Below are 20987 nucleotides of genomic sequence, written 5' to 3' on the forward strand. Positions count from 1 at the left end.
TCCATCCAATCAACTGAATATAGGGAATTTACGACACGTGAGCTCAACTCAAGTTGTAAAACAACTTAAATGTTGATTGAGAAATGGGAACCTTCAACCACAGATGCAGCGCCTCCTTTCTGGAAGGCAGTGGATGAAGGTCAGTCAGCCAGTTGGCTCTGCACAGCCCTCCTATCTTTGTAGGTGTTGTGTGGCCTGTTGGAATGCTGGGTTAGCATAGTTAGTTATTTCTTTAAATACGATACAACCATGCATTTAATATGAATTCTAAGGCTTATTCATCAGATATTCTAACACAAATGCAGAATAAACTTCTGAAAGTGGGTGTGGCAAAATAAAGTGGATTACATTGAGTGCATTTAGAAAATCTTCAGACCCTTTCATTTTTTTTTTTAGTTTTTATGTTCCAGCTAAAAAATAAAAAAATCAATCTTCTTCCAATAATACTACACACACCCCATAATGACAATGAAAACCACTGATTTTAATCCAATTTTAATCAAGTAAAAATCTAAAAAGTGTTTAACCCCCCTCTATCAGTACTTAGCAGACACTTTTTGCTGCAATTCCAGCTGCAAGTCTTTTGGGGTTTGTCTCAGCCAGGTTGGATGGCGTGTCTGTGAACAGCAGTTTTCATGTCTTGCCATAGAAGCTCACTGGGATTTAGGTCAGGACTTTTGACTGGGCAATTCTAACATGAATATTCTTTAACCTTAACCATTCCACTGAATGGTGAATCTTCTTCCCAGCCTAATGCACTTCAGCTATCATAAACCAAAATATACTAAAAAAAAAGGTATATAATATACATTACATTAATTATTAAAAAATCAGCTATAGGAGATCTTCAGTCAGAGCTGCTCCACAACTGTAAATGTAATTAAAATTACATTAAACCAGACCAAATAATATAAACTGGACATTGGGTTTGTTTATTGGGAGAAGGATTCAGATGACTGCACAAAAAAGCTTGACATTTTCACATTTACAAGAAATTATAAATATTTCCAATTCTCCATCACCCTCATTCCACAAACTGGAATCCGCTTGTCATTTTTACATTGTCATTAGGACTATATAAGCCACATAAATCAATAAACCATTTACAGTAAATAAATCCATTAGCTAACACAAAACAACCTATTAATATTAATTAAGACACCAGATGATTAATAATTTCAGTAGAGTCAAACTGAAAGCATGTTAAGTCTTGTATTCCTTGAGTAACCCAATCACACTGATAGGGCTATATACAGCTTACTATAGTATCAATTTAGAACAAAAACTCAAAATCACTCATTTAATGTCGTTGTGACATTCGATTTTCAGAAACAAGTAACCCTGTACTGGAGTTGGGTTCTGAAACAGAAATGCTGCACATCCACAGCTGACTTCATGGTGTCTGGATATGCGTACAATTTGTACTTTAAAATCAACAACAAAAAAATGAAATTGATAAGTTATGAGTAAAACATTGCTAAATCTGCCTTGAAGTGAGAAACGTATTTGAAAGTTATACAGCTTTTTAAAACTGAAAATGAGCCAATTCTTTTTACCAGTGTCTGACAAAATTATTATAAGGCAAAATGATGATCCGATGGCCTCTAAAAACATCAAACGGTGTTAAATTTGTGGAGGTCCATTACAATAACAACAGAAAATGCATAAAACAAAAACTAAATTACACTTTCCATTTTCTTCACATCTATCCACAGTTTAGCCGACGTATCTCTGACCCTAAAGGTGACCCATACTCACGGACACAACCCCAAAATGACCAGTAATATCTCAAAATCCTCACAAAGTGTGGAATAACATGTCAGTAGATTGAGAACCCATTTTTGGAATCAGACATATGATTAATATATGTCCAATCTATAAAAAACAATAATAAAATCACATTACTGCATTCTTTATAAGGCATCAGAATATCAAGCTGTGTCTCAAAAAAACGACAAATAATGTGATCGGCCTTGTAGTCTGGAGATCTTTAGAGATAAAATAAATAAATACATCTATGTGGGTTATGATATTAAGGCAATGCAGTGGCTTCTTCATGCTCCTTTAGCCTTTTCTTGGTAGGCAGTTTTACAGAATTCTGGACGAACACAATTAGAGAATTAAATAAACAACTGTGTGAAGATATGAGCGATAAATAAAACCAAAACGCCTTCAAACGACACTGCATTATATGCAGTAGACTCGAACACCGGCCCTAATCGTAAAATCACCTCACGCAGAGGAAACGCACAAGGAAAGAAAAATAAGAAAAAAGAATAAATCATAGTCAGTGCAATGCTCAGAGGTGGCTGCTAAAGAGTTCCCATCATACATGGGAAAAGGTATCAATGGTGCTAAACAAAACTTGTCAGCAAAGAGAAACAGAAACTGAAAGAGAAGAAAGTTTGTGGTCCAGAATTTTGAGCACATCTTCAGGGATTAGTGAATGTAAGCTCTGTAGACTGCAGACATGTCGTTGTCTGACTGGTCCAAAGCTTTTGCCCTCTTGTAGACCTGAAAACAACATGAGAACAGATGAGAATCAGAGCTCTTTATTAGTATTTCCTGCTCTTTTGCTCTGTTAATCTAACCACTACTGTCCAGAAAACTTGATTTTGGAACACTGCTGTGAGAATCAAAGAACTGGGGCACATCTAGAACACGTCTGCTATCCAAGTCTATGTTTCTGCTCCTGTAATGGACGAGACAAGTTGTGTGTGTGTGTGCATTATTGAATTAATGTATCTTAAATTATCAACATGTATTTATTAGAAGGGGTTGTCGACAAACTCTTGCACATGTCAGTAATTAAACCCCTTTGTAGCACAGTTTTTATAAGCATGGTGAAAATTACATTATTTGATTGTAAAAGCACCTGGCAACCCCCCAAATGTGCCATGAATCTATTGTCACTATAGCTGGAGGGTATGATTATAATAATGTATTTACACATTTATTCATTCACTTATTTTAAGATGTGTCTGCTTGATTGAATTAACTATCGTCAATGATATGTAACATTTATATATTAGAAAGTACTAGTTTTTCTTACCTCGTTTGCAGCTGCTGCCATTGGTGTTGGGTGATTAGCTGAATCTCCCATTGAAATGGCTAATCTTAAATCTTTCTGGATGTGTTTTAGGTAGTAATCTGGTTTGAAGTTACCCTGCAGGATATCTACAGAAGATAAAACATATCAAGGTTATCTAGGCACAGTTTGCATATTCTATATTTCATGTTAATCCCTGCAATTGTGCATTAATGATCTTTTGAAGTTTTTTTGGTTAAATTGACAAATTGATCACTCCTGGACTGTTACTTGTTCAGTACTAGTTCAAGACTAGTGTGTGTGTGAGTTAGCAATGCCTAGCATCTCCTGCTAAATATAACTAGTCCTTATTTAAATCCAGTCTGCTAACAACTGTGTCAGTGCCCACCTACTTTGGCATTTCTGGTCCACAAATGTGCTTGCCATCTGCCCCTGACAAAGAATATCCAGGAAGGTCTGTTGTGATTGGCCCGTGGCCTGAGCCAGAGTAAGTCCCTCAGCAATAGTGGCCATGAAGCTGCCCTGGACCATGTTGAGGATCAACATCATCCTTGCAGCATTACCGGCTTCTCCTGATTGAGAAAAGACAAACCCATTCAAACATTTTAATTACTATCAAAAAAGGGCAGTTAAACTAAATATCAAAATGTGCAATTTGTCAACCTGTTAAAAAAATAAATTAAAAGTGTCATTTGTCCTGCTTAATGGGATGAAGTGCAGCACTTTGGAAAATATTTAAAAAGTAGTATTTAATGAGCATTTTAAGAATCTGATGCTGCTAATTTTGTGAAAAATCTGTGAAAACATCCAGCCACAATAAATAATGATGGTAACTTGTAGTGAAGGGAAGCACATGAAGTTTTACATGCTTACTTATAACCTCTTTTAGAAAAATGTTATTACTGGTCCAATATTTTAATTACTCAAACACCAATACTGATCCCAATAGCAAACCTCAAATAAAAATGTAAATGTATTACATCTGTAGCTTTCAAGACAATGAAGATTTACATAGATCACATACTGGTGTATCCATAATCTGAAAGCATTGATATTCAGGAATTCTGAAACATGTTCATACCTAAAAAGAAGGATGTTTTGCCCATAGCCTGGAAGCAGCTGCTACAATCTTCATAAACACTTCGATCTCCAGCTGCAACTATAACCAACATGCCGTCATTGGACAACTGCTGGCTGCCAGACACTGGAGCTTCCAGGAAGCGACCACCTCTTGACGTAATGACCTTGAAAAAGAGAGAACAGAATGAAGTAAATGCACAATTGTAATATATAGCATTAAGCAACTCTCTTTACTGTATTATTTAACCAAAATAATGAATCAGCAGTTATTATTAAATAATAAAAACACAGGTAATGAATTAATTTCAAAAGCAGTATAAAAAGTTATACCATAACTCCCACAACACAGTGTCCAATTAACACATTTTGCAAGTGTCTGGTCAAGGGTAGTATGGAAAGAAAAGTCTAAAATTATAGTATTAGGATGACCTAATAATCTATAACCATTTTACTATAAACTTAACATAACTCAATCATTACATTTATGAATTGTTACTGCATAGTCATTTTAATGTGTGTATACAAATATACAAGATAAATTTAATTAACTGCAATTTTTTTTTGCTGCTTAATAACATAACTCAGGAGTGTTCTTATTTTCCTATACATGTCTACCAAGAACAGATTATATCTGCCCCATTTATTAATATTGACATGTTAGATCACTGATTTCTAGAGTTGGGCGGTATTCATACTGTATAACAGAGGGGAAAATAGAACAGGTATGCATTTCTCTCATACCGCCATACCGCTATGGGGTACTGCAGAGCGCTGTACGGAACAGCACCGTTAAAGAAGAACGTGCAGCGATGTGGAGTCAAACCATAAATCAAATGCTTGTCTAATGCTGTCCTGCCTGGAGAGAAATGAAAACAGCTCCTGCTGCTTTTTCTACTGTATGAGTGTTTCCCAGTTATGTTATGTTATCCCAGTAAAATAGAGCAGTAACTACAGCCCTTTTAATTATATTAATACAGTAGCTTGAAGGATGATTTGAATGTATTTGTTAACTGGAGAAAGGAGGAATTGTGGCTGATTTTAATACTGTAATGCATCGATAGGCTTCAAAAATAACATCATGTAAATTGATATTAAACTTGTGTCTGACTTGTGCAATAGAACTTGAGAAATATCTCTTTAAATACTAAACATTACATATTTTAGGTCTGTTTATAGTTTTTATGGAACAATTTAAAATATTTAGTTTAGTATCGGAAGCCGTGTTTAAGTTGTTGGCGTATCTCTTTTTAAGGTCTACTGTTTATGCGTATCTTTTTTTTCTGATAGTGAATTCTGATTTCTTCATATATTGTGTAATTCTGTGGGACAAAGTAAAACCAATACTAATCAAAGTATTAGTGATTAGTGTTTTATATTATATGTACACCTAACAATATAGTAAGTCACAAACCTATATTACAGCCTAGTCATGCAAAAAATAAAAATTAGAAGTAGAAGTTAAAAAAAAATAAATGCTACAAAGGACACAAATTGATCACTTCTGGACTGTTACTTGTTCAAGACTAATTCAAGGCCAAGGTGACTAACTTTCAAACAGACTAACTTTTTTCCTCAACTGTCCTAAATCTTGTCAGCCGCCTCAAACTACAATTGTTCGTCCCATTTTTTCCCTTACTGTTGGATTTATTTGTGCATTTTACTACAGACATAATGTCATCTGACTTTTAAACAGCAATTTATAATACATATGGCTCCTCTCTACTGGTTTTGAATAGCTATAGTGACTCCTGGTTGGACAAAAGGACAGTAAAAAAATGTATTCCAATATTACCAATGAGACAAAAAGACAGGTAATCAACCAGTTTAATTTATTTTACTGTGGTTTACCAACTGTTTAGGTAAAGTGTTTTATCAATTCTTTAGCTGTTTTTTTCTTATAATTAAGTCTGATTTCTTCATAAATTGTGTAATTTTGTGGGACAAAGTGAATCCAATAATAATTAAAGCCTTAATTTAAAGCCTTAAATGTTTTATATGTACTTCAAGTGGTAAAGTAAGTCACAGACCTATATTAAAGCCCAGTCACGCAAAAAATAAAAACTGTGATATACAGTGAAACCGTCAGAATATTGAAAAATACTGTGATATGCATTTTTGGCCATACCACTCAGCACTAATGACTTCTATTGAAAATTATTTTTTTCATTTTTAATTTGCAATGTATATTTGCACAGAAAACCCATTGCAATGTAGTTTTTTTTCTCTCCACAATGAGCAGTCCTAATTAAACCACATAACTGTTTGCAAGCAGCATTATAATGATAATATGCTTTTAGTCACAGCACCTACCTGTGAAAGCTCTGTAATGGTTTCTGGATCGACTGTAGACATTTCCACATAACACTTTCCCGGTCTGATACCCTGTAATACACCACTGGGACCCAAAACCAACTGAAAAACAAAAGTGAAAAACACAACTTAATTTTGATCCTAACATGGAAATTATACAATCACCTGCGGTTATGCTTAATAAATCAGTTTTGGGTTAACAAATGTGTGCAGTGTGCAAAGTGATTTATACCAACAAAAGCTAAACAAAGTATCACACAATTACAAGGATTCTACCTACATCTCGGGCAGCTTTTGGGTCTGATACACAGGAGAATGTGATATCACACATGGATACAACTTCTGCTGGTGTCCGCCCTAATCTGGCTCCTTCCTGAATGAACAAGTCGCACTGCAGAGAGGCACAAGGTCATAACTGAGCAGAACAGCAGAGTCAGATCTTACACAACAAACTCTTAAAACTAAACTACATTACAAACTGATACACAGATCACACATCAATGCATTATAATCTACACTCAATTCCTCTAATTCAAACTGAATTATAGCTAAATGTGACATCATGCACTTATTTTTTGAAATATGCATTATGAATCAAAAAGTTAAAGAATAATACCTTAAAACATCTTACCTTTTCTGCTGTGCGATTCCACACCGTGACAACGTGTCCCATCTTCAGAAGGTTAGAGACTATCCCACTACCCATTAGCCCAAGCCCGAGGAACCCTATTCTGTTAATAAAAACAAAACAAAAAAAGGAACATGAAGGTTAAAACTGATTTTACCACAATAGAGATGTAGCCATCTGATTAGGATGAGATCTCCTTTTGATATTCACAAAATTAGCTGAACCAGCTGATACAAGTTTCATAAATCTGGATCAGAGTAACCCACAGACATGATACAAACATCATGACAAACATGCTAATTACTGGGTCTGTCATCAACTATTAGTAAGTAATCCAGCTGGGAAAACAGTGAAAATCCACTAATTTTCAGAAATTAAATCCCAAGCAAGTCACACAGTGCACTGGTCTGTTAATTTGTCCCCCAGCTTCCACCTCAGTGTCAGGGAATCAGGCAATTACTGAAATATGAATTTATAACAGAATCTGGTCCATTTGCTTCTTTAGCATGCTCAGCTTCTGAATGAATTGAACACAACTTTCTTACGAAGTGTCTGAAAACAGTACAACACCTGTTAACACAGATGATCTTAGATTTTGCTGTGTGATAAGACACAAAACACTACAAAAAAGTGTCCAAAATCAACTAATATCAGTAAATACCAATACCAAATATCAGAATTTTAAAAAGCACATTTTGCTGTTTCTCAGGGAAAGAGACAAGCCCAAACAGTTTAGCTGATGTCTTACACTTGTTATTGCGGTCAGAGGCTTCAGAGAATGCTGATAAATAAGCACCATATTTTTTACACTGTTCAGTTGCACCTAAAATCCTTTCATTTTCCCAAAAATTGACATTATGATTTATAATCTGGTGCACTTTATGTATGAATTCTACCAGTGAGGATGAAAGGAGCAATAAAGTCACTACGTTAAATTGCAGCGTTATACAGAAGTTTCTTTAGTGCTAAGACTAAAGCAGTATTAGCATTAGCTGCTAACCGCATCACTAGCTCTTTCACTGTTCAGAGCTGAGGATATCAGACTGTAGTCTGCGTATTTACCGTGTAAAAACAAGCAACATGGGACGAACTGCTATCTGACAGCATTCTGGCTTACCTGTCAGTGTAGCTCTGTGGGGTGTCATTTACTAGCACTAAGTGCTGCTAACCACAGCTAGTGCTGCTGCTGTTAAGATTAAAAATCTACGCTTACTGTAAATAAATAGAAGCACTTTACTTTTTTTAAGGGCTTATGTATGAAAATAGACGTTTATTGATAGTGCGCCTTATAATACAGTGCGCTTTATAGTCTGTAAAATAAATTTGCTTTCTAATTTTTTTGGACTGGTCTGGAAACCTGAACACAAAAAACCCGGATGCCCCAAGTCTCATCCACATGGTGAGGTGCACAGTTTATCAATTCAACAATGGCATCAAATTGGTATCCAAAAAAAGCTGTATAGAACCTGAAAGGGCCTAAATGTGCTGATTATGCTGCAGAGTGTACAACTCCCCACTCTTTCACACTCAGCTATTGTTATGTCTTCTAAGAAAAGATGGTACCTTTTGTCTGTGGGTGTGATGCTGCCGTTGACGGCTGTGCTGTCTGCTGCCTGAATAGACGTGGAGCCGTGATCCTGGGGGGGAACGACAAGCACATGTAACCACAATGGATAAACGAAACAGACATCCAAAATGCCAATTCAGAAAAGCCAAAAAGCCTCACCTCTTCAACAATCTTCAACCGTTTGCTGATTGGCTCCATCGAAGAGGCCGGCTATAAAAAAATAAAAAATAAAGCATAACCAATCAAGCAACCTAAACTCTATGAGGATCTGGCAGCATGCAATCAATCAATCCCTAGATGTCCATTTGCTAGATTGTTTGGTACACCGAGGTGGGAGATAAAGGAAAAGTGCTGAGAATAACAGGGTTAAAACAGGTCAACTGATCTAACCAGGCTCAGCCCTCTAATGTGCTCACTTTTAGCTACCGTTGTTACTGCTGATAAAAATCCCACAAAACCTTAAAATTAGACGGTAGCGCAACCTCAGTTTATACACCACATTATTACAATATTTACAGTATTTTATTTCTATATCATTTAACTGAATATTAATAACACTAGATGTCTATTTAGATGTAACTGTGTACAGTCTGCCATTAGGATGAATATTAAATATCACTCTAAATGTAGATACGGAAAAAATGCGTTGAGGTGCAGCTACAGTCTCTCAATAAGGTCAAATGGAATTTTTTTACCAGTGTTCTGTTAAGCCTTTAACAGTAGGCTGTGCCTGATGAGGTCAATTATTGACTGCACTGTCTGTTGGTCAGTAGGTTGCCTCTGAAGCTTATCACGCAATCACATTCATAACTTCAGCAGTACAAACTATCCAATGAGTGAAAGAGCTAAAAAGGCAGCATATCAGTGACTGCAGTTATCTTTCACAGACATTAGGTCACTTCAGTTTAACTGAAATACTGTACAGTGAACAGATCAGTACACTGCATACAAAAAGCTTGAGGCAACCGAGTGGCCTTATCTTCTGTTCATTCACTCAAACTAAAGGGCCCATATCTGGTTTGTGTTTTATTTTCCTTCAAGGTCGAATTCTAATAATAAAATGCATTAAATAAAATTAAAATTTATTATTAAAACTCCAAAATTTTAAATTAAAAACACATTTTTTACATACTCCTATGACTTAGACTGTTTTTATAACTGGGTTTGACATGTGAAAGAACATTGTTTTAATAGGATTGTTCAAAAAGTAGTCCTGTTTGTAGGACAATTTAAACTCAATTGTGAAAGTGTGAGACTAAAGAACTGGAGGCTGAACAAACTAGTCTAATTTTTTGCCACACCCACTTTCAGGAGTTAGTTTCTTCTACTTTTGTTACTGTTGTATCGCATTAAAAATTTTTGTATAAAGAAGGTTACTATTGTGGAATGTGGTCATGAGCTAAGTAGAATTTAAACACCACAACAGATCAGAATGTTGTGGGGCATCAAACAACTTGCATCCATGTCTTTCAAAGAGAAGGAGATGCCTCTATGGTTGAAGGTGCTAAATTTAAAACCCCACACAAACGGTCAATATATCAAAACTTATCAGATTGTATTGAGGAAACTCCGTAATGAACTCTGAGGTTCTTATATGATGTGTCCAATTTGTCAAACACTCTAAATATCTGCTTCACCTAAGCTTAATAACCAAGCCATTTCTCAGGGTAAGAAAGTTCAAGCCTTGGTTTCCCCTCTACAATCTGGTAAGTGCAGACAAAGACACTTGGGAGGATGTAAAGTTTCAAATATACAGACACGCCTCTTCTATGGAAAGCAGTGAATATAAACGTTATATGGTACAACTCAGATTATTGAGTTACACCATATAAAAACAGCTTTTTGTATGTTTATAATTGCTGTATTTGTAATCTGTAAATCAATCTAGCTATGCACCGTCGCACTGAAGGTCCTTGCACAAAGTAAACAAATACTTTGAGTTTCAATGTACATTTTAGTATAAGTGTTTGCATAACATACTGTATAGGGACTTTAAAGTTCACTTTTAGTCTTAAACAATGTTCACAAAACCCTAAGTGGGAGTTTTCCTGATATGGGCCCTTTAAGACACATCCACTCCCTACTGAATCATCTGAAAACAAGAAGCGTTTGAAGCAGGAGGTAAGAAGCAGTGTGCAGAGGAACGGGACAAACCCAACTACAAGACATAAAGGTCAGAGTCTTCCAAGTGAACCCCATCAAAAACAAAGAGGCCGTTAAGAAGCAAACAGTGAATACACAGGCTGACAACTGTTGACACGTGTGGGTGCAACTAATTATTTTATTAAATTACTAAACTTACATATTTAGGCTATTTAATTTACACAGCAAATGAATGTGCAGGGCCTGAGCAATGTGGTTGAGCTCAAAACTGTAATAACCAATAATACCAGCCAATGTAATTCCGCATTTAAAATCACTGACTTGTGACTTTCTGAATTATCCAAACGATACAAACTGAACAAACTGAACTGAGGGAAGGAGAAAGTGTCATAAAATGACTGGTTAATATAAATTAGGAACGCACAATGATAGTGATTATATCTGTAATTGCTTCTTTTGGAATCAGCATCAGCCGGTTTCAAAAATATATCTGCTGATCTGTTTATATCCTGGAAAAGAACCAAGTGGGGCTAGCTGCGTGAATAAAATAGCCTGACTACTTTTTAAATTCATTGATTTAAGCTAATCTTGATTTTTTTTTTGTTTCAGTAGGTCTATTGTTTTATTTACCCTGAATTTAAAAAGAAGAGGGTAAAAAGCTGTGACCAGGACCAATAAGATAAACAAATGTGAAAAAAAAAAAACAATAAATAAAAATTAAAAAATAAATTCCAGGACAAGCCTTTCATTTTATCGTTTACACGTTACATTTGTAATAATGTTATTCTGAGGTGTGTGGTCTCGAAGTTATAAATGTGTATATCAGTATAAGCATCTGCAGATATGTGCACGTGTGAGAATGGCATCGGCCCAGAATTCCCACATCAGTGCATCCCTAATTTAAATCATTCCTGCCTCCGATGTACAATGTTCAAGCGCTTTGTTAGCTGTCTGAAATGTAGAGACCCGTTCACCTCTGAATAGAAAAAAGATGACCCAGGGGGAAGAAAAAAAAAAAAAATAATTCACTTAAAGCTCAAAACAAAAATATGTATGTTTAAACTCAGAAACTGTATAGTAGGGGTGTGACGAGATGCTAATATCACGAGACGAGACAAGACACGTTACTGGGTTCAAGAGAACGAGACAAGATTTAATTTTTTTTTTTTTAAGAAAACGTCAAAAATGAAATATTTTATTTGACAAAATCATATAACGCAAACTTAACAGACTGGTTTCTCTCACACATTGATTCCATAAGAAATAGAAATAAGAATAAGAAAAAACTTTTTTCTAGGTCTTAAATAGTGCAAACAATAAGTGCAAACCACAACCAGTCATATTAAGCCTATAGTTTGTGTTTTCTTTTCTCCTAAATCTCCTAAAATACCGTTTATTGTTTCCACTGGAAAGCCAAAATGCAGCCAAACATACAACTTAAAAAGTGGGTATGCAGCCTAAGTGACGCATAGGGGCGCTGCACTAAAAATACACCCAAATAAATTTTATCTCAGGAGAAACAGCCAATCAGCTGGCTGGTTTTGCGGAGTGCGGAGGGCTAGTAATGACAGAACGTAGCTCCTCCACCCCCTCCCCCCCCCGGGGGAGCTGATACTATGTTTTGCGTACACCACAAAAAGTACGTAGTTGCACTCCTGCTGTGTTGCCAGATTCCCGCTTAAAAAGTCCACACTAAACTATTTTTTTTCCCGCGAGACAGGTTAAAGCTTGACGAGAAATATCATCACGTTTTAATCTCGTGCCACGAGATCTCGTCACACCCCTACTGTATAGTATGAAATAAAATGTCAATGCACAAGGGTCACAGCTAAACAAAACTATCAATTACCTCTAAATTATTCTGTATAAAATGTGTGAATAAATGTTTAGTCAACCAATATATCAGTCAGGCTGTGAAGTAAAAATCACTCTGTACTATTACAGTGTATTACAGTGAATAATTTGAGCTCACTGCATCTGCAAAGCTGCAATAATCCATCTGTACTCAGTAGTTAGCGTTAGACGGCCAGTGTTTCAGTTCTACAAAACTATCAGAGAGAAAGGGAGGGATTCATTCTAGGAGTGATAAATAAAACATCACCATCAAGCCATGTGCAGGAGACAGAGGACAGTAAGATACGCTAATGAAGTATACTGCAGCTGCTCTTACCTTCTCAGACTGGCTGAGCAGAAAGTGATGGAAATGTGGGTCATCCTTTACCGGCTATAATGGAAGAGAATTAATTGGAAACTATTCTCTGAAGAGACGTGCTGACCTGATACTTAGCTAATCTATGCCTACGTACAGCTGAATAGTGGGAGGTAAAGCTGAGAGCCATGGGATGAATTGTTCTGTTAGCTTTGCCCATTTAAACAGTAAAATAAACTCTGTGTTCAGTGCCATGAAAATCACCTGTCTGCTCACTTTCTGCATTTCAGCACAGATTTATAAAAGGTTTTTTTGTGCTTCTTCAGTACAAAGCACTCAAATTTGCAGCAGTCTTATTACCAAGCTATTCTAAAACAAACTTACCACTGTAAAACAATTTACTCATTAATTATCTACTGCAGGGGTGTCCAAACTTTTTTTGTTATGGGCCAGAAGGAGAAATAAATTTAAAGTCACGGCCTTTGTAATAAAACAAATAATGAAATAACACTTTAAATAATACATTTTCCTGATCACTTTCATTGACACACCATTTTACTTGACTTACTATCTTTATCACAGTTGTGTAAACTAAGATTTTTCAAATTGATGTTTAATTTCATGATGTCTCTTAATATTTAACTCCTTAATTACAGCAACTTTTAGACTCATTTGCCCCGTTTTTCTGCGCTAGAAATGCGCACCCCCTCCGCTTTTAGACTCTTTGGCCCGTTTCTGACACCAAACATTAAATATCACATTATAAAAACCTCCTTAACAGCAGGCCAACTTTCATTCTATTTCTATAATAGGACACCCCTGATCTACTGTATCATCAATAAATATCAACCACTGTAAACAAACTTACTGTCTACTATGACCTTATCAATCACAAACCTTACTGCCAACAAACACCATAATCAACCCTGGTCAACTACCGTATTTTTCGGGCTATAAGGCGCACTTAAAATACTTATTTTTTCCCAAAAATCGTCATTGCGCCTTATAATGCAGTGCGCCTTGTGTATGGATTTTGCTTGTGTTTACTGACCTCGATTTTTATGTGGTACACGGCGCTCTGTTGTGCAGAATTCCTCACCCACGCCAGAAAAAGATCCCCCTCTTGGGCTAGCGCGCGGTTACCTTTGACTGCCGTACTGCCTCTCGGCTGTGGTTCAGGGTAGCTAGTTTCCACTGTAGCTCCGTGGCCAGAACAAGGTGCCGGTAAACTTTCCTTTCCACCCGTTCTGGGGTAATAGCACAAACTGTTTCTTTTTAGCGCCCACTTCTAAGTAAAGTTAACCTCTTAACACGCGCTGGCCCACCGGCGGGCCAGAAATATTTAATATTTCATAACTGGCTGTGTTTCTGAATAGTTATGAACAGTTACAGGTTCAATATAGACATCCAATATACCATTTTAAAGCTTAGAATCTCTGCTTTTGAGCTATTTAGCCTATTTAGCGGAATATCCTTTCAGAAAATAAACATTTAGGGTGAAATATGCCTTGGTTATGATTTTAATAATTCATAACTCTCATATTTGCGTTTATCGTTCGTCCATATTTCATCGAATGCGGTCATGTCATACACCATTCGAACCGTCTGGCTCTCCGGATTCCAGAACTGTGCTTTTACTGTAGGATGTATGTTTCATGAATTAGAGCTGCGTCAGAGCGCATGTTTCCAGTAATAAAAGGCTCTCCTTTTGTCCTGGGGTAACCTCCGGTCACTGCCGCCACCCCCCGAACACACACCCGCGCTCAGCCACAGGTCCTACCTTCAAAACGCGTCCAGACTAAAGACAATCCATCAATCCAGTCTCCTGTAATCCACAGTTATATCCAAACAGCGCTGGAAATCACTTCATCCAGAAATGAAACTTATCCAATCTTTATCTCTGTTTTAAAACCGTTTTATTCACCGAATTCGGCACAACACGCTATTATAGTCAGAAGCCTCGCGGAGTAATGCGGTACTTGCTGTGCTTCAACATAATATTATGGTCTGTCGGAGCGTTGCGGCTACCGTTGTCAGGAGCCTCGCGGAGTAATACGTACTTGCTGTGCTTCAACATAATATTATGGTCTGTCGGAGCGTTGCGGCTACCGTTGTCAGGAGCGTCGCGGAGTAATACGTACTTGCTGTGCTTCAACATAATATTATGGTCTGTCGGAGCGTTGCGGCTACCGTTGTCAGGAGCCTCGCGGAGTAATACGTACTTGCTGTGCTTCAACATAATATTATGGTCTGTCGGAGCGTTGCGGCTACCGTTGTCAGGAGCCTCGCGGAGTAATACGTACTTGCTGTGCTTGTTGATTTCTTGCTCAGAGATGTTGTTATTTTTCACAGATATTGTGAAGGATTTATTGCTCAGAGTTATTGTTACTGATATAAATAAAGTTTCATTTAGTGCGCCTTATAATCCAGTGCGCCTTGTGTATGGACTAACACTAAAAATAGACCGTTCACTCATCGTGCGCCTTATAATACGGTGCGCCTTATAGTCCGAAAAATACGGTATATTCACATTATCAAACGTTCTGCTAACAACCTCACAAACCTAAACTCTACTTAAACTTCGTTGCCAAATTAGAAATACAAACAGTTTTAGTACTGTAGAGGGGGGCATAACATTTAACACACAGAGACTTCTTACACTAACGCCGCAATCCTAAGAAAACTACAATCCCAGAGGAAGCTGTTTTTCATGGCAGAGACCACAGACTATACATTAAAACACTTAATTACAGTTTACACATCAGGAATAAGCCTAGTCACAATTTCCCTACATTATACTCTAGCTTAACTGGCTCTTAAGGCCTGGCTCTCAAGTAACTATACTAAATGACATTTATGTCCCACAAGCAGAAAAAAAGAAACTGCATTTGTTAAATTTATAAATACAGTAAAAAAAAAAAAAAAAAGGAAGTTTATTTCTGGCAGGTAAGAAACAAAACACCTGTGTTCAGCCCTGCTGTTTCTGCCAGCAGCATGAACAAATAATGACATTTTCTCAAATGTTGAGGTTTTCTCTTAATTTTGACTTGACCAAATATTAAAGATTTAAAGATTGCAGTCATGTTAATTTGCTAAACGTTGTAAATGTTTAACATTTGTTCTGCACATTTTAGTCACAATTTCCATTATCAATAAAATTTGCAAAAAAAAGTAAATAAAAATGAATCATTCAATTAAAAAAAAATTCCATTTTCCACAATCTGCTGAACTAAATATCTGCAAATAAAAAGTAATTGTGTATTATAATGCACAGAAAACTACATCAGTCATCATTTTAATTTAACAAACAGGGGTGTCCTAATCAGTTTTTGGCAACACAATTTCAGTACCTTAATGAGGAAAACACATCGTTACCAACTCCCATGCCACCTGGTGCACTCCTCTTTCTAAACAGCTAGGAACAGAGTTGCCATGTCCAGCAAAAATATTCGTATTCTAATATTTAAATTATGTTTAAACCTACAAAAGCTTAAACTGTGTTGTTAATTGATTCTCAAATAAACTTCCTTCATTACTTCAGATCTTGTTTGAATTTTCACCCACAACTATAGTTTTAAACAAGGTCAATTTGATGGGAAAACCGTGAACGTGAAAGTTAGAACGTAATAATCACGCACCAGAAATCAGTAAATACTGGCACCAACAACTTGGAATTGAAGTGTAAAAAAATGTTCTACCTACTGAAAAGAAAAAAAAAAATTATACATTTATTTCAAATTTTTCTCATTTTCTCCCCCATTTTGCACAGTCAGATACCGAACCCACTCATTAGGACTCTCAACCCCCTCCTCCCCCATCCAGAACGTGCACAGGCTCAGGTAGGGTCGGACTGAATTTTTTTTGGGGCCTAATCTAAGCTTGTGAAACATAAATAGGCAAATTAGGGTGGCCACAGGTATTTCAAACAGAGCAATAACTAAATGCTTTCTAGCAAAATGACACCTTTAAAAAGTAAAAGTAGTAGGCTGATTAAAGGTATATTTATTTTCATCACAGATGTGGAAACTAGTGCCGAGTGTTGCTAAATGCTTAAAGTTCACGTGTTCTTTTAGCAATGTTCTTGTTGGAGTAAAAGCTAAAATAACTTCTGCTTTTCTGTTTAACATCTTCCCACATTTTCTGTGATTGAACTAAAATGAACAATATCTTTAAAGCAATTGTTCAGATCCAATTCTTACGTTTACAAAGAAATAAAACAAATACATAATTTTTTTCAAGTTTTTCTTCTTGTGGCCTGTTATGCTTTCTAATTATATACAGGTGGGCCTTAAGTTTGAAAAGATTAAGAATCCCTGATTTAAACAATACATGCCTTCATATTTATAATACAGCTAAACAGCTTTATTTTAAAGTTTAATTAATATTTTATGCTGACTTACAAGCAAATCAGATCATTGTTTTATTTTAGAATGCTGCAACAATAAATCACATTATTTTGGATGTGCATCCTCTACAAGGACACACTTCTGCACAGTGTTACTGTTGTTTATTGAACTGAACAGGTTTGCAAAAACTATTCTAAAATCAAAATATGCTATGTTCAAAAAGTAATGGCACATTAAATACAATATTCGCACACCCTTAACTAATTTGTGAAATTCAGTAAATAAATTGAATGTCTAAACACGTATACTAAATCTATACTATAATATTTACAAATGTAAATGGCACACAAAAAACTTTCCAATACCAATATCCAATATGTTTTTCACTATATTTTCCTTTGCTCATATTTTCATTTTGTGGGACCTAAAAACATACCTGGATTTATGTTCGAGCAGCATTTATGAGATAAAAGGAAAACTTTTGAGAAAATGTCATTACTTTAAGATGAAAACTTCAAACATAAGATAAACCTGACATACTGCTGCCAGGAACTGAGAGGGGGAAAAGTAAACAAGCAATTTCCCCCCTTTCCTACCTGCCAGAAACAGGCTTCCACAGCACAGTGCAGATTAATCAGGGCAAACTGTGAATTTATCACCTACACTGCTCTCCCATTTGAATCCTGCAACTGTTCCAGCCATCACCCGCTGCACAGAGGACGGTTCTGGGTCAGAGTCAGTTTGATCCTTAAGGGAAAGAGAGATACATTCACCATATACTTAGACTTGACCATATCTTGCTAAATAAAGCCTCAAGCAAGAAGCAGAGCTGCTCATTCAACACACAGCCCTGTGTGCGTTCAAACTGCATAGGCCAAAAAAAAAGAAAAAAATACAAAAACAAAACAAAAGCAATCAAGCGATGATGTGTGAATATGGCAATTCAGATAAGTCCCAGAAGTAAACATTTGACTGAGACCTACAGCAGGTTAATCTCGCACAAAGTTTAAAGCATGTGGCCGGTTTGAAAGATCAAGCACAGTAGTATTAACCTTGTCTGAAGATCCACCCTTAAATGCATCTTCATCATCTTCCTCTATAATCTTCATAGGTTTGGCTGCAGTTTTTCGCCCCTTGTCCGTTTTATTTTTGTCGTCTGAGGCATGTGCCTGCAAAATGAACAACAAGATGAGCTAAGAGGGGTTTCAATGAGACATGGACAATGTTTTGATGCAATTTTTAATGCGGGTCTAAATTATATTATAATAACAGTTTCTGGGTGTATGATGTACACTGTCGATAGTAGATCACCTTGGATAAAAAAGACAAAAGAAACAAATTAAACAAATTAGCATAACAATACAATAAGTACAATAAGTACAGCTAAATGAGAAATTCTTTCAGTTTTATCATCCATTTGATTTTCCTCCTCGTGTTTCTTAAAAGCAAATAAATTACTGCAGATAACAGAGCTCCATTTAGCACAATCTATGTATAAATCACATTCTCATATACTTCAAAACAACAGTCAGCAGCCCTGGTCCTGGAGTCCCAATGACTGGCACATGTTGCGTCTTATGTTATTATTTACAGTCAATTTAACTAAGTAAGATCTTGTTAATGGTGAATTAGCTTGGTTAGGTGTGCTGGGATCAGCAAAGCACAAAACTACCTTGAACAGTTGGCCTCAAGAAGTAGGGTTAATGACCATTGACATACAATCTCACTTCCTAAACAAATTAGCTGAAAAACGTTGAATAGATCAGAATGTTGTAGCAATGGATTTAGTTTACAATTCCTCAGAAGAGGCAAAATCTACCCTATACTATAAAAAGCTGCGTTTATACAAAAAAAATGCCAAGTCCAGGGAGTAAAGAAAACGGGATCTCATCATTCAGGATCTGCAGGTGTGAATGTCCAAGTCTTTACGACATAGTGGGTGGTCCTGTTTAAATGCGTGAGACTATGCATATACAGTTGTGTACTAAACTGTGTGCACCCCTATTAGATGTGTTAATACATTTTAAAAGAGCACCACACCTTAGTTCTGATCTTAATTTCTCACTGCAAAGCAAAATAGAGGTTATCATCTTGTCCATCACTTTGTCACACTTACCTGCTCTTTCCCCTTAGCTTTCTTCAGGTACTCTTCGACAGCGTCAACAGCCTGCTGAAACCGCTTGCCTTTGTTTATCTTGATCATCTCCTCCTTGTGGGGGTGGTACGGCTTCAGCTGTTCAACCTTTATCCAGGCACTGTAGGGAAATGAGGAATATCTCATGTGAACATACACTTATTTGACACAAACAAAAACAGATTAAACAAAAATAAGTTTGTACTCACTGATCCTCAGTCCCGAAAAACTTCACAAAGAAGCATTTTTTGCCTCTGGGCTTCTTTAGGTCCTTTGGGGGGCTGACAACCTGTAATGAGAAGGATGGTTTCAGGATCAGAAGCTATAGATGATGGTAGAGTCACTAAAAGCCACAGGGGCGAGATATGGAGGAGTGGTGGTAGCAGTTTATAGAGTGAACGTACCTTCCCAGGCCAAGGAGGGTACCGGCCAAGCTTTCCCCTAAAACACACGACAAGGAGGGAGGTTAGGTTCAATTAAAGCTTGAAAACACATAAGAACAGGAGCAAAGTTACTTCATGTTGCACAGTTTTTTTTTATTTTAAATATTCCGTTCCACCTTAAAATGACACCGCTACAGTAATCACATTCTGAGCCAGAGGAGCCAGACTGTAGCGGATTTAACTAAAATTTAAGGTGGAACGGAACATTTAAAACCCACGAAGCCAACTCTACCAGCTTTACTAAACGACAACGCAGCTTGGCTGTTAGCTTAGCAAGCCAAGCCCAGCACCTCCACTGCCCACAGGCCCGCATTCCGACCACAGAACCACTAATAGCCACCAGAAACACATTTATAATGCATTAATGTTAAAATTAGAGGGCTGGTGTCTTGTTTTACAGCGGTAATCCGGACCCAGCGCTCACTCCGCAGGTTAGCCTCGTTAGCCAGCTGGCTAAAACTGCCCCTCTCAATGTTTGGGTTCGCGGCTGCTGCTGCTGAACGCCTTTGGCCTAAAGCAGTCCGCGCCGTCAAAACAGCAACAAAGTCGGCGTGTTTAACGAGTCCCGGGCGCTAAAGGAGTTCCACAGCAGAACAGAGCGAGTTTACAACAGCAAAAACTCACCAAACCAAATCCCCGATCCGCAGATGCACCGTCGCCATCTTAACCCTTTACTAAAGACGCACTGAGCGCAGGGGAGACGCACACCCACACACGTCACTACCGTAGATATCCCACTGGGCGGGTCTTCAGAGACCATCGATATCTACACGCAACTAGTTATGGCACGCTAGTTTAGCGGTAATGTGTTAATATTACGGTTAAACTGTGCTCTTTTATTTTAAGTTATTAGAACATTTAGAAAAACATAGAAACAACGTATAATCATGGTTGCATTACATACAAAGAAACCTTTACCTTTTACTGTTACACAATACTGCAGTGTATATATATTTACAGAGTTAACTACTACTACTTCTACTACTACTACTAATAATAAAGATAATAATAAAAACAATGAAAATAACAATAATATTAATAATAACAATAATAATAATAATAATAATAATAATAATAATAATAATAACAAATAATGAATACTTTGCTATATAACTTCAAAACACGGTATAACATATATATATATATATATATACACACTGTTTTTTGTAGCTTTTTTA

At 36.7% G+C, this 20987-nt stretch overlaps 1 protein-coding gene across 3 annotated transcripts; it reads right to left on the reverse strand.

Moving 5' to 3' along the window:
- Positions 1 to 911: 911 nt before the first annotated feature.
- On the reverse strand, positions 912 to 20532 carry glyr1 (glyoxylate reductase 1 homolog (Arabidopsis)). Of its 3 annotated transcripts, XM_007233731.4 has the most exons (16): positions 20434 to 20532; positions 19771 to 19807; positions 19576 to 19655; positions 19349 to 19487; positions 18285 to 18401; positions 17896 to 17979; positions 12908 to 12961; positions 8794 to 8844; positions 8631 to 8704; positions 7071 to 7170; positions 6720 to 6830; positions 6440 to 6541; positions 4131 to 4293; positions 3442 to 3621; positions 3053 to 3177; positions 912 to 2514 (listed from the first exon to the last, which is right to left on the reverse strand). In XM_007233731.4, the coding sequence occupies exons 1-16, from the start codon at positions 20469 to 20471 to the stop codon at positions 2440 to 2442; spliced, it is 1530 nt and encodes a 509-aa protein (XP_007233793.1). In that variant the 5' UTR covers positions 20472 to 20532; the 3' UTR covers positions 912 to 2439. The 3 variants fall into 3 exon arrangements, with proteins under 3 accessions (XP_007233793.1, XP_015456911.1, XP_007233794.1); XM_015601425.3 differs by lacking the exon at positions 12908 to 12961; XM_007233732.4 differs by lacking the exons at positions 12908 to 12961; positions 17896 to 17979.
- Between the last annotated feature and the right edge of the window lie 455 nt (positions 20533 to 20987).

This window comes from Astyanax mexicanus, chromosome 19 (assembly GCF_023375975.1).
Source record: "Astyanax mexicanus isolate ESR-SI-001 chromosome 19, AstMex3_surface, whole genome shotgun sequence".
NCBI classification, from domain to species: Eukaryota; Metazoa; Chordata; class Actinopteri; order Characiformes; family Acestrorhamphidae; genus Astyanax; species Astyanax mexicanus.

Bases quoted from the DNA above. Each gene is read 5' to 3' on its own strand.
- glyr1 (XM_007233731.4), bottom strand. From the start codon at position 20,471: ATGGCGACGGTGCATCTGCGGATCGGGGATTTGGTTTG. The intron at 17,980-18,284 runs GTTAATACTACT...CTTTCCCTTAAG, and splicing joins AGGGTGGATCTTCAGACAAG to GATCAAACTGACTCTGACCC. The intron at 2,515-3,052 runs GTAAGAAAAACT...TGTTGTTTTCAG, and splicing joins TGGCAGCAGCTGCAAACGAG to GTCTACAAGAGGGCAAAAGC.